The 19,662-nt window shown below is 42.9% G+C and overlaps 1 protein-coding gene across 1 annotated transcript in view; it reads left to right on the forward strand.

Annotated features, from left to right (window-relative positions):
* Positions 1-19,662, forward strand: part of lancl2 (LanC lantibiotic synthetase component C-like 2 (bacterial)) — an 80,706-nt gene that overhangs the window by 30,509 nt on the left and 30,535 nt on the right. Inside the window, exon 7 of the mRNA XM_064941593.1 lies at positions 15,395-15,541. Coding sequence (XP_064797665.1) covers positions 15,395-15,541 — 147 coding nt within the window. The remainder of the gene's footprint in view (positions 1-15,394; positions 15,542-19,662) is intronic.

A 19,662-nucleotide genomic window follows, 5' to 3' on the forward strand; every position in this document is an offset into this window, starting at 1 on the left:
AAATGTGTTATATTATTTCATAACAAATGCACTTTCTCCCCCGTTGAATAGGGGTTAAAGTGCGCTGTTGAATTGGCGTCTTTTCCTAGACCATGTTGCGATGTGCATAATAGCAAAGTTAACCAGCATGTTGGTGTTGAGAACAATGCGGCGGAGGCCGCAGCGGCATTAGGGGACGAGAAAACAGCCCTTGCCTTATTGTCTAAGAAAAGTGAGGAGAGAGGAAATCTCAACTTAGATCTATAATCAATAGCCTAACTGTTAAATGTGCCAGGCTTTATAACTCATCGATATACAGAACCAGTCAAAAGTTTGGACACACCAACTCATTCAAGGGTTTTTCTCTATTTTTTACTATTCTGCATTGTAGAATAATAGTGAAGACATCAAAACTATGAAATAACACATTTTGAATCATGTAGTAACCAAAAAAGTGTTAAACAAATCAAAATATATTTTTTATTTGGAATTCTTCAAAGTTGTCACTCTTTGCCTTGATGACAGCTTTGCACACTCTTGGCATTCTCTCAACCACCTTCATGAGGTAGTCACCTGGAATGCATTTCAATTAACATGTGTGCCTTGTTAAAAGTTAATTTGTAGAATTTCTTTCCTTAATGCGTTTGAGCCAATCAGTTGTGTGGTGACAAGGTAGGGGTGGTATAGAGAAGATGGCCTTATTTGTTAAAAGATCAAGTCCATGATATGGCAAGAACAGCTCAAATAAGCAAAGAGAAACAACAGTGCATCATTAATTTAAGACATGAAGGTCAGTCAATCTGGAAAATTTCAAGAACTTTTAAAGTTTCTATAAGTGCAGTCGCAAAAACCATCAAGCGCTATGATGAAACTGGCTCTCATGAGGACCGCCACAGGAAAGGAAAACGTAGAGTTACTTCTGCTGCAGAGGATAATTTCAATAGTTACCAGCCCCAGAAATCGGCAAATAACTGCACCACAGGTTGCACCTCACAGAGTTCAAGTAACAGACACATCTCAACATCAAATGTTCAGAGGAGAATGCGTGAATCAGGCCTTCATGGTCGAAGTGTGCAAAGAACAACTACTAAAGGACACCAATAAGAAGAGACTTGATTGGAAACACGAGCAGTGAGCATTAGACCGATGGAAATCTGTCCTTTGGTCTGATGAGTCCAAATGTGAGATTTTTGGTTCCAACCGCTGTGTCTTTGTGAAACGCAGAGTAGGTGAACGGATGATCTTCGCACGTGTGGTTCACACCGTGAAACATGGAGGAGAAGATGTGGGGGTGCTTTGCTGTTGACACTGTCAGTGATTTTATTTAGAATTCAAGGAAAATTTAACCAGCATGTCTACCACAGCGTTCTGCAGCGACACGCCATCCCATCTGGTTTGCGCTTAGTGGGACTATCGGTTTTTGAACAGGACATGGACCCAAAACACACCTCCAGGCTGTGTAAGGGCTATTTGACCAAGAAGGAGAGTGATGGAGTAATGCATCAGATGACCTGGCCTCCACAATCACCCAACCTCAAACCAATTGAGATGGTTTGGGATGAGTTGGACCGCAGAGTGAAGGACAAACAGCCAAAAAGTGCTCAGCATATGTGGGAACTCCTTCAAAACTGTTGGAAAAGCATTCCAGGTGAGTACCTCATGATGCTGGTTGAGAGAATGAAAAGCTGTCATCAAGGCAAAGGGTGGCTACTTTTAAGACTTTAATTTTATTTTGATTTGTTTAACACTTTTTGGGGGGTTACTACATGATTCCATATGTGTTATTTCATAGTTTTCAACAACAAAAAAATAACTTCTACAATATATCAAATAGTAAAAATAAAGAAAAACCCTTGAATGAGTAGGCGTCCAAACTTTTGACTGAAACTTTATATCTACAGAAATAAGACATCCTGCTTCTGTTGCCTGTTGGAAGGTTTGTTTTAATAGCCTACTGTGTGCACCAAGCCTCACAACCAAAACATGATGAAGTGTTTACAAAATCAAAAAATTTTTCTCATTATTGTTATAATTATTATGATCCCTCCATCCGGAACAATTTCACATTTGTCTGTTTGCTATGCTGTAATAAAGGCTTTACACTTTTGTTGTTGTTAGAACAGCCTCAGGTATGTTTTTATTACTTATATAGTGTTTACACTTTCAAATTGTCCCAAAAAATTATATTTCTCATTATTGTTATAATTATTATGATCATCATTCTAATAATAAGTTATGTCATTATCATTAGTAGGCTCGACCGCATCCAGTTTAGTCTTAATATCATATCATACTTTGTCCTATATTTCAATACTTATATAGGCTACTGTATCAATCAGTCAATCATTTGTTAATGTCATCACACAGCATACAAGTCATTCATGATTGGAAATGCAATCAAGCATATTCGTTTTTAAAATAACTTAACAGCATTTGTTTTAACAGCACCTGTTTGGTACACATAATATGCATGCAGTGCTGGCTCCTTACCTTCTTTTTCTTGATCTCCAGTATTTTCCACAACTAGTCAAATTTATTCCACACATCTGACATTCCCTTTACCTCCTGTGCAAACGGTAAACATTCCCCCATTTCGAGTTTCTATGTCACTTCCTCTGCATCCATTTTTCTGTCTCGTGTTTGTAGTTTGTTATAACCAATTTATTGATGTGATTACTATGCTATAGGTCAGGCACTATTGGTTACATGCATGCAATGCATACATTTGTCACATAAAGAGAGCAAAGGTTGAGGGAATAAGGAATGTTTTCCCTAAACAAATGAGGGATTTTGGTAACATAACTTTTCAGTCAGAAATGCGGGTAATTCTGTTACAGCTTCAGCAACACGGACAGCGCAATAAACACTGTTGATGTTCTGTGGTTGTAACTGCAGCAGGAGACAGCCCCAGTGTCCACGTACTGTATATCAATTCACCACTTAGTATACTGTAAACCACAGAGAGATTTCAGAACCTCCACCCTTGTGCATGAGCTGAAGCAGGTATCTATATGTTTTTTTGTTCTACCATTACTTATCGCACAGTTTTGCACGTTTTATGTGGATTTCTTGCACTTGCATGCACACAGTCACACTCATCCCATCCCTGTGCTTTGTCATACTGTTGGTTTCCTTGCATCCTCCAAACGAAGATGGATTTCCTCCAGCCCTATAAATACAGTATTTTAGTTGAATCCCCACTGCAGAACACAACTGGGAGAGTGAATTTATTCACTACCGCACCTGTCATCTCCAGCATACCAACTAAGCAATGCTACAGTACACCGTTGACAAATGGCCTGCACATTTCTGGGGCCCCGATCGGACAGGTATATTATTAGGACAAATATAGGAATAAAGTTGTCAGGAATTTAGTTTTAATATTTGTATTTTATGTTTTTGGGCAGGCACAGCCCCGCAATTCGTCACAGCATCATGGGGTTAGATGAGGTGCCTGTCAAGGAGAATGTGTGTTTTATACAGACACACACCCTTCATGGGTTACAAAACTGTGACTTTGATAGCTGCTCTTTTGGCTGTTTAATACTACTTGTTTCTCTTTTAATTTTTTTATATTCAGTTTATGGTGCTTTGTGTAAAATGAATGATCTGCTGGTTCTGTTTCAGTTATGAGATGGGTTTTCTTCTGCAGTATGAAAGGGCAAATATACAATCTGCTGACTGGCTGTTCTCGACGTGTCTCCAGTTCCCTATTGTTTTCTCTCTCTCCTTTTTTTGTGTTTGAACATTCCTTCATTTCATTCTGCAGTTGACAGCTTTGTGACGTGGGAGTCTGAGCTTACAGGGAAAGAGAGCAGCGTTTGTTTTTCAAATGTTTTATTTTGCACTTTGCACATTGCCATACACCTACTCTTGTGACATCCATTTTGGAAAAACATCAGAATGAGGGGAAAAGGTGGAAAGGTTCCTTTGCTTCCAAGGCGCCACCCCGTCTTAGAAAAAAGACACGCACTTGATAATGTTCATAAGTCACACACACGTCCACGCACGCACGCACGCACGCCACTCTATCTCTATTCCAAAATGTTCTGGTCTGTTTTTTTGCCTCTAGCCAAACGAGAGCTTACATAATTAACTAATCCCATTTTGCCATGGCTGTACAGCAACACGAGATGAAGACAGACAGACACAGCTCCTATCTCTCAGACCACATAGTCTAGAGCAGTGTGTCAATCTAGTCACAACAATTTTTCCCTGTGACATCTTCCCAAACAGCTGTGGGCGTTTGTTTGATGTGCTAGGCTGTGATTTAATTAGTTCTATAAACAAATTAATTCACAGTAAATTACATAGCCTTCCCTGTGGGTAAAACAATTTGATGGCTTATGAATGAGGCCCTGTGAGTTAATGTGCTGTGTGTGTTTTAGAGGCGAGGGATTTGGAGAGGAGTTACAATGGTGTGAATGAGAGGAGTTGTGATTGGTTGAGGGACTTTAAGGTTGGTTTTGAATGGAGGTTAGTTGAGACAAAACATTTTTTTACCTTTATTTATACAGGTTTTTCTCATTTGAGATAACATCTCTTTTTCAAGAGAGACCTGGTCCAATAGCAGCAGGGGGAACAAAGTTTCAGACAAAACAACTTACGTACACTAACACAACACTAATCAAAACTATAGACACACATACAACAATTACATTAAAAAAAACACAAATGTCACGACAAAAATAAAGAGATCCTAAAGACAATTACACTCTTTTATGATATTTACATCAATCAAGTGTTTAAACTCAACCAATGTGAGTTTACATACCCTACATTACTCATCTCATATGTATATACGGTACTCTATACCATCTACTGCATCTTGCCATCTTTATGTAATACATGTATCACTAGCCACTTTAAACAATGCCACTTTTATATGTTTACATACCCTACATTACTCATCTCATACAGTGGGGCAAAAAAGTATTTAGTCAGCCACCAATTGTGCAAGTTCTCCAACTTAAAAAGATGCGAGGCCTGTAATTTTCATCATAGGTACACTTCAACTATGACAGAGAAAATGAGAAAAGAAAAAAAATCCAGAAAATCACATTGTAGGATTTTTAATGAATTTATTTGCAAATTATGGTGGAAAATAAGTATTTGGTCAATAACAAAAGTTTATCTCAATACTTTGTTATATACCCTTTGTTGGCAATGACAGAGGTCAAACGTTTTCTGTAAGTATTTTGGCCCATTCCTCCATGCAGATTTCCTCTAGAGCAGTGATGTTTTGGGGCTGATGCTGGGCAACACGGACTTTCAACTCCCTCCAAAGATTTTCTATGGGGTTGAGATCTGGAGACTGGCTAGGCCACTCCAGGACCTTGAAATGCTTCTTACGAAGCCACTCCTTCGTTGCCCGGGTGGTGTGTTTGGGATCATTGTCATGCTGAAAGACCCAGCCACGTTTCATCTTCAATGCCCTTGCTGATGGAAGGAGGTTTTCACTCAATCTCACGATACATGGCCCCATTCATTCTTTCCTTTACACGGATCAGTCGTCCTGGTCACTTTGCAGAAAAACAGCCCCAAAGCATGATGTTTCCACCCCCATGCTTCACAGTAGGTATGGTGTTCTTTGGATGCAACTCAGCATTCTTTGTCCTCCAAACACGACGAGTATAGTTTTTACCAAAAAGTTATATTTTGGTTTCATCTGACCATATGCCATTCTCCCAATCTTCTTCTGGATCATCCAAATGCTCTCTAGCAAACTTCAGACGGGCCTGGACATGTACTGGCTTAAGCAGGGGGACACGTCTGGCACTGCAGGATTTGAGTGTGTGTTACTGATGGTAGGCTTTGTTACTTTGGTCCCAGCTCTCTGCAGGTCATTCACTAGGTCCACCCGTGTGTTTCTGGGATTTTTACTCGCCGTTCTTGTGATCATTTTGACCCCACGTGGTGAGATTTTGCATGGAGCCCCAGATCGAGGGTGATTATTAGTGGTCTTGTATGTCTTCCATTTCCTAATAATTGCTCCCACAGTTGATTTCTTCAAACCAAGCTGCTTACCTATTGCAGATTCAGTCTTCCCAGCCTGATGCAGGTCTACAATTTAGTTTCTGGTGTCCATTGACAGCTCTTTGGTCTTGTACATAGTGGAGTTTGGAGTGTGACTGTTTGAGGTTGTGGACAGGTGTCTTTTATACTGATAACAAGTTCAAACGTGCCATTAATACAGGTAACGAGTGGAGGACAGAGGGGCCTCTTAAAGAAGAAGTTACAGGACTGTGAGAGCCAGAAATCTTGCTTGTTTGTAGTTGACCAAATACTTATTTTCCACCATAATTTGCAAATAAATTCATTAAAAAATCTTACAATGTGATTTTCTGGAATTTTTTTTTCTCATTTTGTCTGTCATAGTTGAAGTGTACCTATGATGAAAATTACAGGCCTCATCTTTTTAAGCGAGAGAACTTGCACAATTGGTGGCTGACTTAATACTTTTTTGCCCCACTGTATATACTGTACTCTATACCATCTACTACATCTTGCCTATGCCGTTCTGTACCATCACTCATTCATATATTTTTACGTAGATATTCTTCATCCCTTTACACTTGTGTGTATAAGGTAGTTGTTGTGAAATTGTTAGGTTAGATTACTTGTTGGTTATTACTGCATTGTCGGAACTAGAAGCACAAACATTTCGCTACACTCACATTAACATCTGCTAACCATGTTCAGGAGAGAATTCCAGGACCACGGAACTGAGTAACTAAAACTATTTCTACCGTGACCTGTTATAATTCTTGGTACTGTTTAAAGCAAATGTGAATGGGACCGTAGTGGATATTTATTTACCGACCTGATTTTAAATAAATAAATTAAAAAGAGTAAGTGGCATTTTACCCAGTATGGCCTTATAAATCAGTGTTCACTGGTGTTTAAGCCTACTCAAGGTCAATGACAACCAGCCAACGGCGCTGTAGAGATCACAATGATGTGTTAGAAGTTTTTGATTGGTAATGAACCTGAGGGCTGCATGATATACTAAATCAAGTGCTCTCAGGGTAGTGGCTGAGGCCTGCGTATATACAGTTGAAGTCGGAAGTTTAGATACACTTAGGTTGGAGTCATTAAAACTCGTTTTTCAAACACCACATATTTGTTAACAAACTATAGTTTGGCAAGTCGGTTAGGACATCTACTTCGTGCATGACACAAGTACATTTTCCAACAATTGTTTACAGACAGATTATTTAACTTATAATTCACTGTGTCACAATTCCAGTGGGTCAGAAGTTTGCATAAACTAATGTTGACTGTGCCTTTCAACAGCTGGGAAAATTCCAGAAAATTATGTAATGGCTTTAGAAGCTTCTGAAAGGCTAATTGACAACATTTGAATCGATTGGAGGTGTACCTGTGGATGTATTTCAAGGCCAACCTTCAAACTCAGTGCCTCTTTGCTTGACATCATGGGAAAATCAAAAGACCTCAGAAAAAGCATTGTAGACCTCCACAAGTCTGGTTCATCCTTGGGAGCAATTTCCAAACGCCTGAAGGTACCACGTTCATCAGTACAAACATTAGTACGCAAGTATAAACCCCATGGGACCACGCAGCCGACATACCACTCAGGAAGGAGATGCTTTCTGTCTCCTAGAGATGAACTTACTTTGGTGCGAAAATTGCAAATCAATCCCAGAACAACGGACATTGTGAAGATGCTTGAGGACACAGGTACATTAGTATCTATTTCCACAGTAAAACGAGTCCTATATCAACATTACCTGAAAGGCCACTCGGCAAATAAGAGGCCCTGCTCCAAAACCGCTAAGAAAAAGCCATACTACGGTTTGCAACTGCACATGGGGACGAAGAGTGTACTTTTTGGAGAAATGTCCTCTGGTCTGATGAAACAAAAATAGAACTGTTTGGTCATAATGACCATCGTTAGGTTTGGAGGAAAAAGGGGGAGGCTTGCAAGCCGAAGAACACCATCCCAACCGTGAAGCATGGGGGTAGCAGCATCATGTTGTGGAGGTGCTTTGCTGCAGGAGGTACTGGTACACTTCACAAAATAGATGGCATCATGAGGTAGCATGTAAACTTCTGACCCACTGGGAATGTGATGAAGGAAATAAAAGCTGAAATAAATCATTCTCTCTACTATTATTCTGACATTTCACATTCTTTAAACAAAGTGGTAATCTTAACTGACCTAAAACAGGACATTTTTACTCGGATTAAATGTCAGGAATTGTGTAACTGAATTTAAATGTATTTGGCTAAGGTGTATGCAAACTTACGACTTCAAGTGTGTGTGTGTGTGTGTATGTATGTGTATATGTATATATACACTGCTCAAAAAATAAAGGGAACACTAAAATAACACATCCTAGATCTGAATGAATGAAATATTCTTATTAAATACTTTTTTTCTTTACATAGTTGAATGTGCTGACAACAAAATCACAAAAACATTATCAATGGAAATCAAATTTATCAACCCATGGAGGTCTGGATTTGAAGTCACACTCAAAATCAAAGTGGAAAACCACACTACAGGCGGATCCAACTTTGATGTAATGTCCTTAAAACAAGTCAAAAAGAGGCTCAGTAGTGTGTTTGGCCTCCACGTGGCTGTATGACCTCCCTACAACGCCTGGGCATGTTCCTGATGAGGTGGCGGATGGTCTCCTGAGGGATCTCCTCCCAGACCTGGACTAAAAAATCCGCCAACTCCTAGACAGTCTGTGGTGCAACGTGGCGTTGGTGGATGGAGCGAGACATGATGTCCCAGATGTGCTCAATTGGATTCAGGTCTGGGGAACGGGCGGGCCAGTCCATAGCATCAATGCCTTCCTCTTGCAGGAACTGCTGACACACTCCAGCCACATGAGGTCTAGCATTGTCTTGCAGTAGGAGGAACCCAGGGCCAACCACACCAGCATATGGTCTCACAAGGGGTCTGAGGATCTCATCTCGGTACCTAAAGGCAGTCAGGCTACCTCTGCCGAGCACATGGAGGGCTGTGCGGCCCCCAAAGAAATGCCACCCCACACCATGACTGACCCGCCGCCAAACCGGTCATGCTGGAGGATGTTGCAGGTAGCGTTCTCCACGGTGTCTTCAGACTCTGTCACGTCTGTCACATGTGCTCAGTGTGAACCTGCTTTCATCTGTGAAGAGCACAGGGCGCCAGTGGTGAATTTGCCAATCTTGGTGTTCTCTGGTAAATGCCAAACGTCCTGCACGGTGTTGGGCTGTAAGCACAACCCCCACCTGTGGACGTCGGACCCTCATATCACCCTCATGGAGTCTGTTTCTGACCGTTTGAGCAGACACATGCACATTTGTGGCCTGCTGGAGGTCATTTTGCAGGGCTATGGCAGTGCTCCTCCTTGCACAAAGGCGGCGGTAGCGGTCCTGCAGCTGGGTTATTGCCCTCCTACGGCCTCCTCCACGTCTCCTGATGTACTGGCCTGTCTCCTGGTAGGGCCTCCATGCTCTGGACACTACGCTGACAGACACCGCAAACGTCTTGCCACATCTCGCATTGATGTGCCATCCTGGATGAGCTGCACTAACTACCTGAGCCACTTGTGTGGGTTGTAGACTCCGTCTCATTCTACCACTAGAGTGAAAGCACCGCCAGCATTCAAAAGTGACCAAAACATCAGCCAGGAAGCATAGGAACTGAGAAGTGGTCTGTGGTCCCCAACTGCAGAACCACTCCTTTATTGGGGGTGTCTTGCTAAATGCCTATAATTTCCACCTGTTGTCTATTCCATTTGCACAACAGCATGTGAAATTTATTGTCAATCAGTGTTGCTTCCTAAGTGGACAGTTTAATTTCACAGAAGTGTGATTGACTTGGAGTTACATTGTGTTGTTTAAATGTTCCCTTTATTTTTTTGAGCAGTGTATATACCAGTAATGTACATCGTACCAGCTCCTTCCTGGCCTCCAGAGAAAAGCTGGTATTGAATCGAGGTTGTTTGAGACTGAAAGGTTTGTATTTATGAAGGATCCCCATTAGCTGCTCCCAAGGCAGCAGCTACTATTCTTGGGGTCCAGCAACATTAAGACAGTTACATACAGTTTAAAATAACACATTTACATTTCATAACACTTATCATAACACATTAAGATTGGTAATTAATGGAGTTTGGTTGGGAGACTATGGGATCGTAATGAATGGAGGTTGCTTGGGAGACTATGGTTGACAGTAATGCCATGATTGTGGATCTTGGAACCTGTGATTGCACAGCACTTGTCTCACTGGTCGTTCTTGCGACAGGCCTGAACAGACCTATTCCTAAGGTTCTACTTTGATGGAACAATCTGATGGTGCTGGAGCTATATTATAGCCATCGCTATTTGCTGGTCAGTGTAGTACCCTATTAGAAGTTCTGTCATTTTTAAGTTTGGTTAGTGAGGACCATTGAGCTATCAGTCCCTCCTCTCCAGTGTAGCCCTGCCTGCTTCTCTCCTGCCTCACTGACACAGCCCTTCCCAGGGGACCTAGGGGGAGATCAGAGAGCTGAGTGTGGTTGCCACAGAGCAGAAATGGCCCTGAGTCTGCAGTTTCCCCCTGTGCAGCCCCCAGTTCACCGTCTCCAGGGATACGACTGTGCGAGAGGAAGGGAGGGTGTCGGGAGAGAGAGGGAGAGTACTGCAGCAGCCCTTCCCTTTATGACAAGGTGGATGTACGACGAGCACACACACACACACGCTCACTCCTAGGCCCGGTATATCGGTATTTTTTGTTGTTGCCTGATTCTGTTTTTCCCCAATGCCCTTTTCTTCGTTTTGTTTTTCCAGGTTTCTGTTTTCTTCAGGTTTTCGCTCTCAAAATATTTTTTTATTGGAAAACAAATGCTTGTCCACAACAATGGTTAAACCACAAAAGGAGACCACTTTTGAGGTCTGTGTGTAGTTACCCTTAAATTCAACTGGGCACGAGCCAGAGAACGTTGTTTGGTTAGCAGTGTTAGTTGATTTCCTACTCATTTAAATAAAATATATTGTTGAATTCCGTTTTAATGTCTGGATTCCATGACGCCATCTGGGTTTTCCGCAACACAGGTTGTATAAGGCCCTACACTCCCATAGATCCATACTGCCACCACAGTGCTCCAGCAGCACATCCCTCCCTCCCTCTATAGAAACAGATCTATACTGCAGCTTATCCATAGCTCAGCAGCTCCCTGGCCAACAGCTCCAGTTCACTTAAAGGAAATCCATATCACACCCGTTTTCTCCTTTCAAAAGAAGACAGAATCTCATTTGAATAGGGGGGGGGTGTAGAGGCTGTGTGTGTAGAGGAGGTGTGTGTGTGTGTGTCCAGTCACTTGCGAAGATGATGTATGAGCTTTTGTTTGAGAGTCAGAGATTTGAAAAGCTGCAATTTTATGTCTTACTGAAACGTGGCTGGATGATGTTGCTATGCACGTACTATTTGGTGGATTCTCCATGTAGCGTCAGGATCGTACACCGGCTTTGGAGAAGTCGAAAGGAGGTGGAGTGTTTTTTCCCCTCATAAATAGCAACTGGTGTGTTGCTTCAAGTGTGAAGGAAATCTTGAGCGTTTCCTGATATAGAATACCTCATGGTAAGCTGCAGATCCTTTTATCTACCAAGAGAGTTCTTATCTGGAATTATCACGGCTGTCTACATCCCGCCCCAAGTCTACACCACACTGGCACCCAATGAACTGTGTGCTCACCCAGAAGTAGCAATTCTGGTGGGCAGAGACTTTAACGCGGGGAGACTTAAAACCGTCCTACCTCACTTCCACCAACACGTCTCCTGTGCCACAAGGGGAGCAGAAACTCTACACCACTTTTATTCTACCCAGAGAAAAGCACACAAGGCCCTCCCTCATCCTCCCTTCGGCAAATCTGACCAGGAACCCATTCTTCTGCTTCCTGCTTACAAACAAGATCTCAAACAGGACGCACCAGTGATGCGCTCAATGCGGAAGTGGTCAGATGAAGCAGACGCGAGGCTACAAGACTGTTTTGCTAGTACACACTGGGATATGCTCTGGGATTAATTCAATAGCATTGAGGAGTTTCCCCCGAGTCATCATCTTCATCAATAAATGCACAGACAATGTTGTCACCACAGTGACTATAAGAACGTATCCATCCAAAAACAGGGAATATCTACGCTGGACCAAAGGCTAGAGTTACTGTTTACAAGGAACGGGACACGGACATGGACGCATACAAGAAAGCTCGCTATGACCTCCGAGACATCAAACATGCAAAAAGACAATATAGGAGGTGGAATCCTATTACATCGGCGGCGTATGCTTGTCGTATATGGCAGGGCTCCAGGACGATAACTGATTACAAAGGGAAACCCAGGAATGAGTTGCCCAGCGACGCAGAACTCTCAAATGAGTTGAATGTATTTTATGCTCGCTTCGAGAAATATAAGACTGTGCCTTGTGTGAAAGTCCCTATTTTTCCAAATTACTGTGATCTCGCTCTCTGGGCCCATGTGAGCAAAACATTTGAACAAGTTTACAATCACAAGGCCGCATGGAATACCAGTGCACTTTCTCAAAGCATGCGCAGACCAGCTGGCAAGTGTCTTCATAGACATTTTAAATCTATCCTTGTCCCAGTCTGTAATTCCAACAGGTTTCAAGTTGACCACTATTGTCCCCATTCCCAAGACATTCATGGTAACCTGCCTAAATGACTATCCCCCTGTAGCACTCACATCTATAATTATGAAGTGCTTTGAAAGGCTGGTCATGGCACACACCAACACCATCCAACACCCACTCCAATTCGCATACTGCCCCAACAGATCCACAGATGACGCAATCTCATTTGAACTTCACACTGCTTTTTCTCCCTTGGACAATAACTGAGAATGCTGTTCATAGACTACAGCTCAGAGTTTAACACCATACTCCCCTCCAAGCTCTTCACCAAGCTACGGACCCTAGGACTCAACCCCTCCCTCTGCAAGTGGATCCTGGACTTCCTGAGGGCCAGCCCCAGGTGGTGAGGGTAGGCAACATCACCTCTGCCACGCTGACCCTCAACACGGGGGCTCCTCAGGGGTGTGTACTTAGTCCTCTCCTGTACTCCCTGTTCACTTACGACTGTTGGGCCCGAAAAATTGCCAGACTCCAGCCACTCAAGCCGTAGACTGCTAACTCTGATACCATCCGGCAAACGGTACCAGAGCGTCGGCTCTTGGACCAACAGGCTCCGAGACAGCTTCTACCCCCAAGCCATAAAACTGCTAAATAGTCGATTAATGGAACCCAAATTACCTACACTGACTCTGTCTTGCACCCTATGCACACTCACTAGACTATATATATACAAACAATTTACTCACTCAAACACACTACATTGACACTCCCACACACACACACACGCAGAACGACACAACACACATACATACACATTACACACACACACTTTTACACTCATTTCCTGCTCTGTTCTTTATTTTATGTGTCCTGATGCCTGGTCACATTACCCTGCCTTCAGTATCTACCTCAAATACCTCGTACCTCTGCACATTGATCTGGTACTGGTGCTCCCTGTATATATATATATCTCTTCTTGTGTATTTTATATGTCTTGTATTTTTTATTTTTTGAAACTCTGCATTGTTGAGAAGGGCTTGTAAAGCACGCATTTTACGGTAAAGTCTACCAGTTGTATTTGGACAATTGTGACAAGTACAATTGTGTGTGTGCGGGGAAAGCATTTTAAGTCGCTTGTGTAAATGCCAGGCTACCTTTTATTCTACCTTTTTACAGAACCCCTCCAAAATGATACGGTGTATGAAACCACACCCCCCCGTCAGTTATGTGTCTAATACGCCAAGCCACCTGGCAAAGAGACGTAAATACTGCAGTTGCTTGTTCATTAAACCTAAAATGATATGAGTCAGTTATTATGCATAGCCATGTCTTTTATCTGCTTTACAATCACGAGTCATCATTGTGAAATCCCCACCCTGATCAGTAAGGAGTACACATCACATTATATTGGTTACATACACGTGTTTAACAGATGTTACTGCGGGTGTAGCGAAATGCTTGTGTTTCAAGTAAGGTAATATCTAACAAGAAATATCTAACAATTTCACAACAATACATACAAATCTAATGGAATTAAGAATATATACATATTTGGACGAGCAACGTCGGAGCCGCATAAACTAAGATACAGTAGAATAGAATACAGTATATACATATGAGATGAGTAATGCAAAATATGTAAACATTATTCAAGTGACTAGTGTTCCATTATTAAAGGAGCCAGGGATTTCAAGTCTATGTATACAGGGCAGCAGCCTCTAAGGTGCTAGTGATGGCCATTTAACAGTCTGATGGCCTTGAGATAAAGAGGTTTTTCAGTCTCTCTGTCCCAGCTTTGATGCACCTGTACTGACCTCGCCTTCTGGATGATAGCGGGGTGAACAGACAATGGCTCGGGTGGCTGATGTCCTTGATGATATTTTTGGCCTTCCTGTGACATCGGGTGCTGTAGGTATTCTGGAGGGCAGGTAGTTTGATGCGTTGTGCAGACTGCACCACCCTCTGGAGAGCCGTGTGGTTGAGGGCGGTGCAGTTGCCGTACCAGGCGGTGATACAGCCCGACAGGATGCTCTCAATTGTGCATCTGTAAAGGTTTGTGGGTTTTAGGGGCCAAGCCAAATTTCTTCAGCCTCGTGAGGTTGAAGAGGCGCTGTTGCTCCTTCTTCACCACACTGTCTGTGTGAGTGGACCATTTCAATTTGTCAGTGACGTGTTCGCCAAGGAACTTGAAGCTTTCCACCGTCTCCACTGCGGGTCCATCGATGTGGATAGGGGGGTGCTGGCATTAGGTGTCTGGCTGTGGGGGGAAAGGGCTTCAGCCCTGTGTGTGTGTGTGTGTGTCAGCCCAGAATGTGAGGGAGGGAGTGATGTTAAAGGGCTCTACTCTACAAAGTTAAGACTCCCTGTGTGTGAGAGAGAGAGAGAGAAACACCAGGACATGTCTGTCTGCTGCCTGCCTGCGTCCCCCCTGTTCTGTTCAATCTGCTTCTCAACGGGTATTAGTGCATACCAATGCGCGTGCTCACGTGTGTTCACACTCTCTTTATTTCTCAACCTCAAGTCTGCATACTAACGGCAGGGTAGAAGGAGCAGAGATCTGTCAAATCACATTTTCATTCTGTCTCTCCGTCTCTCTCTTGGAGATATCAATCAATTCAGGGGTTTAATTGCACTCCCATGGAGAGACTGGAGTGTTCAATTCAACTGACAGGAATGCAAATGAGAATTGACCCGTTGAACTTTGCTGTTTATTAGTTACGGTAGTTATTGTCTTTGGACAGGGTCTCGCATGCATATACAGTATCTCTTCCAAACCTATTGAAACAGACGAGAGGGAGGCTAACCCACTTCCTGTTGGTGTCTTTGCAGGTTGTGACGGCCATCTTGGAGTCGGGGAAGAACATGGCCAAAGAGGAGAAGAAGGCGGAGAAGTGCCCACTGCTCTACGAGTGGCACAAGAAGCAGTACGTTGGCGCTGCCCATGGCCTGGCGGGCATCTACTGTATGCTGATGCAGGTGAGTTAAACACATTATCTTTAAACATTCTTTACTATGAGATATCGATCAGTGAGTAGATTTGACTGCTGTCTGATTAATGCATATTACAAGATTTTACATTATAGCATACAAAGCATTGTAGTAAGTCTATTTGGCCATGTTTCTAATAATATATCATTTATTTACCGTTTTTCCTTAAGGGAGTTGCTCCTTCTCCGTTATCAGACATTCTGATGCTCCGAAATGCGGAAGACACATTTCAGTTGAATGTGTTCAGTTGTACAACTGACTAGTTATCCCCATTTCCCTATCCGTGAGTCTGCAGGTTTTCACAGTATCTCCCGGGAATTTGGGACTCATGCTAAAATTGCTAGTTCCTAGTTGGCTTATATCCATGTTTTGCTTCAGCGAGATGCTGTTTACGATCATGATGTGTAATCTAAATTCACCCTGGAGATGGATTAGCCCTCACCTGAGTTGGTTAATCATTTATCACAGGAAATAAAATAAGATCAATTATTCAGGATCCAAACAACATCCCATAATGAGATCCTAGAGTGGCATCAACCTCCTACGCTCCCATTACCACGGTGAATTAATATGGATTAATATGCTTTTTAATGATCAGTGTTCTTGGATTTTATGGCAGGTGCGGGTGTACCTCGATACATTTTTATATTTTAGGGAAAAATAACCTATTTAAAATCATTTGTGAGTTGTTTTGTTTCCCCATGGTGCTTGTAACCCTGATGTGCCTCTTTAGTTAAATTAGTCAGGGAGGAGAAGTTTTATGATGGAATTAAAAAATATATTTCCACACAAGATTTTGTTATATGTGCACAAAACATTAGGAACAACTTTGCTTTCCATGACATAGACTGACCAGGTGAAAGCTATTATCCCTTATTGATGTCACTTGTTAAATCCACCTCAATCATGGTAGATGAAGGAGACCGGTTAAAGAAGGATTTTTAAGCCTTGAGACGATTGAGACATGGATTGTATATGTGTGCCATTCAGAGAGGGAATGGGAAAGACTAAATTATTTAAGTGTCTTTGAACGGGATATGGTAGTAGGTGCCAGGCGCACCTGTTTGAGTGTGTCAAGAACTGCAACGCTGCTGGGTTTCTCACACTCAACAGTTTCCCGTGCATATCAAGAATGGTGCACCACCCAAAGGACATCCAGACAACTTGACACAACTGTGAGAAGTGTTAGAGCCAACATGGGCCAACATCCCTGTGGAACGCTTTTGACACCTTGTAGAGTCCATGCCCCGACGAATTGAGGCTGTTCTGAGGGCCAAATGGGGTGCAAGTCAATATTAAGAAAGTGTTCCTAATGTTTTGTGAACTCTGAGTATATAATGTAGGTGTTACCACTACACTACGGCTCTGCACATGCAGAGTAACTATGTAGGTTAAGGGAAGCCTTTACATTAGCCTGACATTTTATCTAGTTTCTCTGCAGCTATTTGGTAACTAGAATATCATTACTCAGTTGTACAATGAAAGATATATACAAAATAGGCTAATTACTGTGTTTACAATGGAATTAACCAACCAATAAATTAAACGTCCATGTAACTCAATGGTATCTATGACAAAAAGTAAGGCAATGAGGGCTTACAAGCCACCATAGAAGATTCCATTATGACACCAGCCACCTATGGAGGCTAGCTAGTCCTAATCACGATCTTCACCCATTAGTATTGGAGGCTTCCAGAGGCTGTCAGAGGCCATGGGACCATGTGTTGGATATGTAATCTGCTTCTCTGAGAGTTTTTAAAGGCCAGAGTGGAGGAAAGTAGCTTATCTTTGATCCCCAGTGGAGAGTAGTCAGCGTTCTCTCTGTGCTAGGGTATGTGCTTCTCTTTTAGAAATGCTTCGATGATCCTCCTGTAGTGCTGGCACTATCAGCATGCCTCTCCTCCTCTCTTGGGATTGGCTGGCCATGCATCATCTGTCTCTGGGGAGGAGGGCGGTGATTAGGAGTAATGATGCCGCCCACAACCAGTTCCCAGGTTGCACTTAGATCTATAATATATGTCATTTAGCAGACCCTTTTATCCAAAGCCACCTACAGTCATGTGCATCCATTTTAAAGATGGATGGCAATCCAAGATGCAAGCGTCATGCTCTACCAACTGAGCCATACAGGACGGCTCTACTGGTAATCATTAACTAGCAACGGATCTGCCATGTTGCTTTCGACTATCAGTAGAAGGGAAGGAAGCGAGGAGAGGAAGCCACGTTAGACTATTGAAATGCTCCCGATGACTGGAGCCACAGGGCTCTGCACTCCCACCTCTTCCCCCTTTCAAACTCTATTGGGCTATGACACACACACACACACACACACACACACTGTTGGCGTTTACAGCTTTGCAAATATTTGAGACCCACACGACCCTCATTAAAACATGAACAGAGGAAGGACTGCCACCAGCCAAACTAGGAAACGCATGTAAACAACTGCAGGCCTGGGAATTGTGTGTGTGTGTGTGTACAATTTGTTCTAGCACTGACTTTGCTGATAGCTACTTAATGAGGAAGATATTGGCTTACTATGACTGTGGTTGTCTCTCTTTGCTACCTTAAGATCAATGCATCTAACTGTGAGTCGCTCGATAAGAGTGTCTGCTAAATTACAAAGATGTGTGTGTGTAGGCGTACACTAGTACGCCTGTTTGTGTGTTCGTTCGCGTGAGTATTTCTCCCCCGAGCATTTACAAGGGGCTCCTAATCCAAAATTGGACACGTCTTATTTGGAACTTATGAAAGTTTGTTTCCATCTATCTATTGATCCCTCTTTGAAATGTGAAAGCATAGCCGTGGGAAGTATGGGTGTTGAGGGTGCTGCAGCACTCCCTGATAACCCCCCCCCCCCCCCCTCGCCCTCATATATTAACGAGGGACCAGAGCATCTCTGCCACTACCTGGGATGCATTGTTGTCCCCTGTTGCACAACTGAAAGCTCATATAGATTTTGCCTTGTAACAACTCCAATCTGGCATTGGCGTACCCATCCCCACGAGAACACTGCCCAGCAAATGTCCCCGATAGCGGTCTGGACCGAACCCAACAGGAAATGTATTTAGTAATCCCCAAGCTGTTGGACTACCTCCATTTAGGCCTGTGTTTCTCACTCTAAAAGGTTACATTTCAACATGTTTTTGCCAACTCACTCTCAGGGCACACAGTTATCAATGGATACAACTTGATTCCTTTTTGTGTTCAATGATAACCACTACCATTTGCGCTCTGTGTGTGCACGTGTGTGTGTGCGGGTATACGTGGTGTGTGTGTGTGTGTCCAGCTGCTTTGAGATTGTGTATATGCATTATCTTCCCTGTGTGTTAGAGCAATGCAGTGTGTGTGTGTGTGCTACATGTGTGTGACCATGTGTGTATAAGTGTGGTTTGTCATTGTGACGCACGTGGACATGCTCTGCTACACCTATACTCAGACATAACACACACACACCCATCTTCCACTCATCCATCCTTCCTTTAATTCTCTCCTCTTCCCTCCAATTAGTAACAGAAGCAGTAACAGTTCTTTCTCTCCTCTTCCCTCCGATTAGTAACAGTAACAGTAGCAGTCACAGTTCTTTCTCTCCTCTTCCCTCCGATTAATAACAGTAACAGTAGCAGTAACAGTTCTTTCTCTCCTCTTCCCTCCGATTAGTAACAGTAACAGTAACAGTCACGGCTCTTTCTCTCCTCTTCCCTCCGATTAGTAACAGTAGCAGTCACAGTTCTTTCTCTCCTCTTCCCTCCGATTAGTAACAGTAACAGTAGCAGTCACAGTTCTTTCTCTCCTCTTCCCTCCGATTAGTAACAGTAACAGTCAGTTCTTTCTCTCCTCTTCCCTCCGATTAGTAACAGTAGCAGTCACAGTTCTTTCTCTCCTCTTCCCTCCGATTAGTAACAGTAACAGTAGCAGTCACAGTTCTTTCTCTCCTCTTCCCTCCGATTAGTAACAGTAACAGTAGCAGTCACAGTTCTTTCTCTCCTCTTCCCTCCGATTAGTAACAGTAACAGTAGCAGTCACAGTTCTTTCTCTCCTCTTCCCTCCGATTAGTAACAGTAACAGTAGCAGTCACAGTTCTTTCTCTCCTCTTCCCTCCGATTAGT

Source organism: Oncorhynchus masou, chromosome 28, assembly GCF_036934945.1.
Source record: "Oncorhynchus masou masou isolate Uvic2021 chromosome 28, UVic_Omas_1.1, whole genome shotgun sequence".
In the NCBI taxonomy this organism is placed as follows: domain Eukaryota; kingdom Metazoa; phylum Chordata; class Actinopteri; order Salmoniformes; family Salmonidae; genus Oncorhynchus; species Oncorhynchus masou.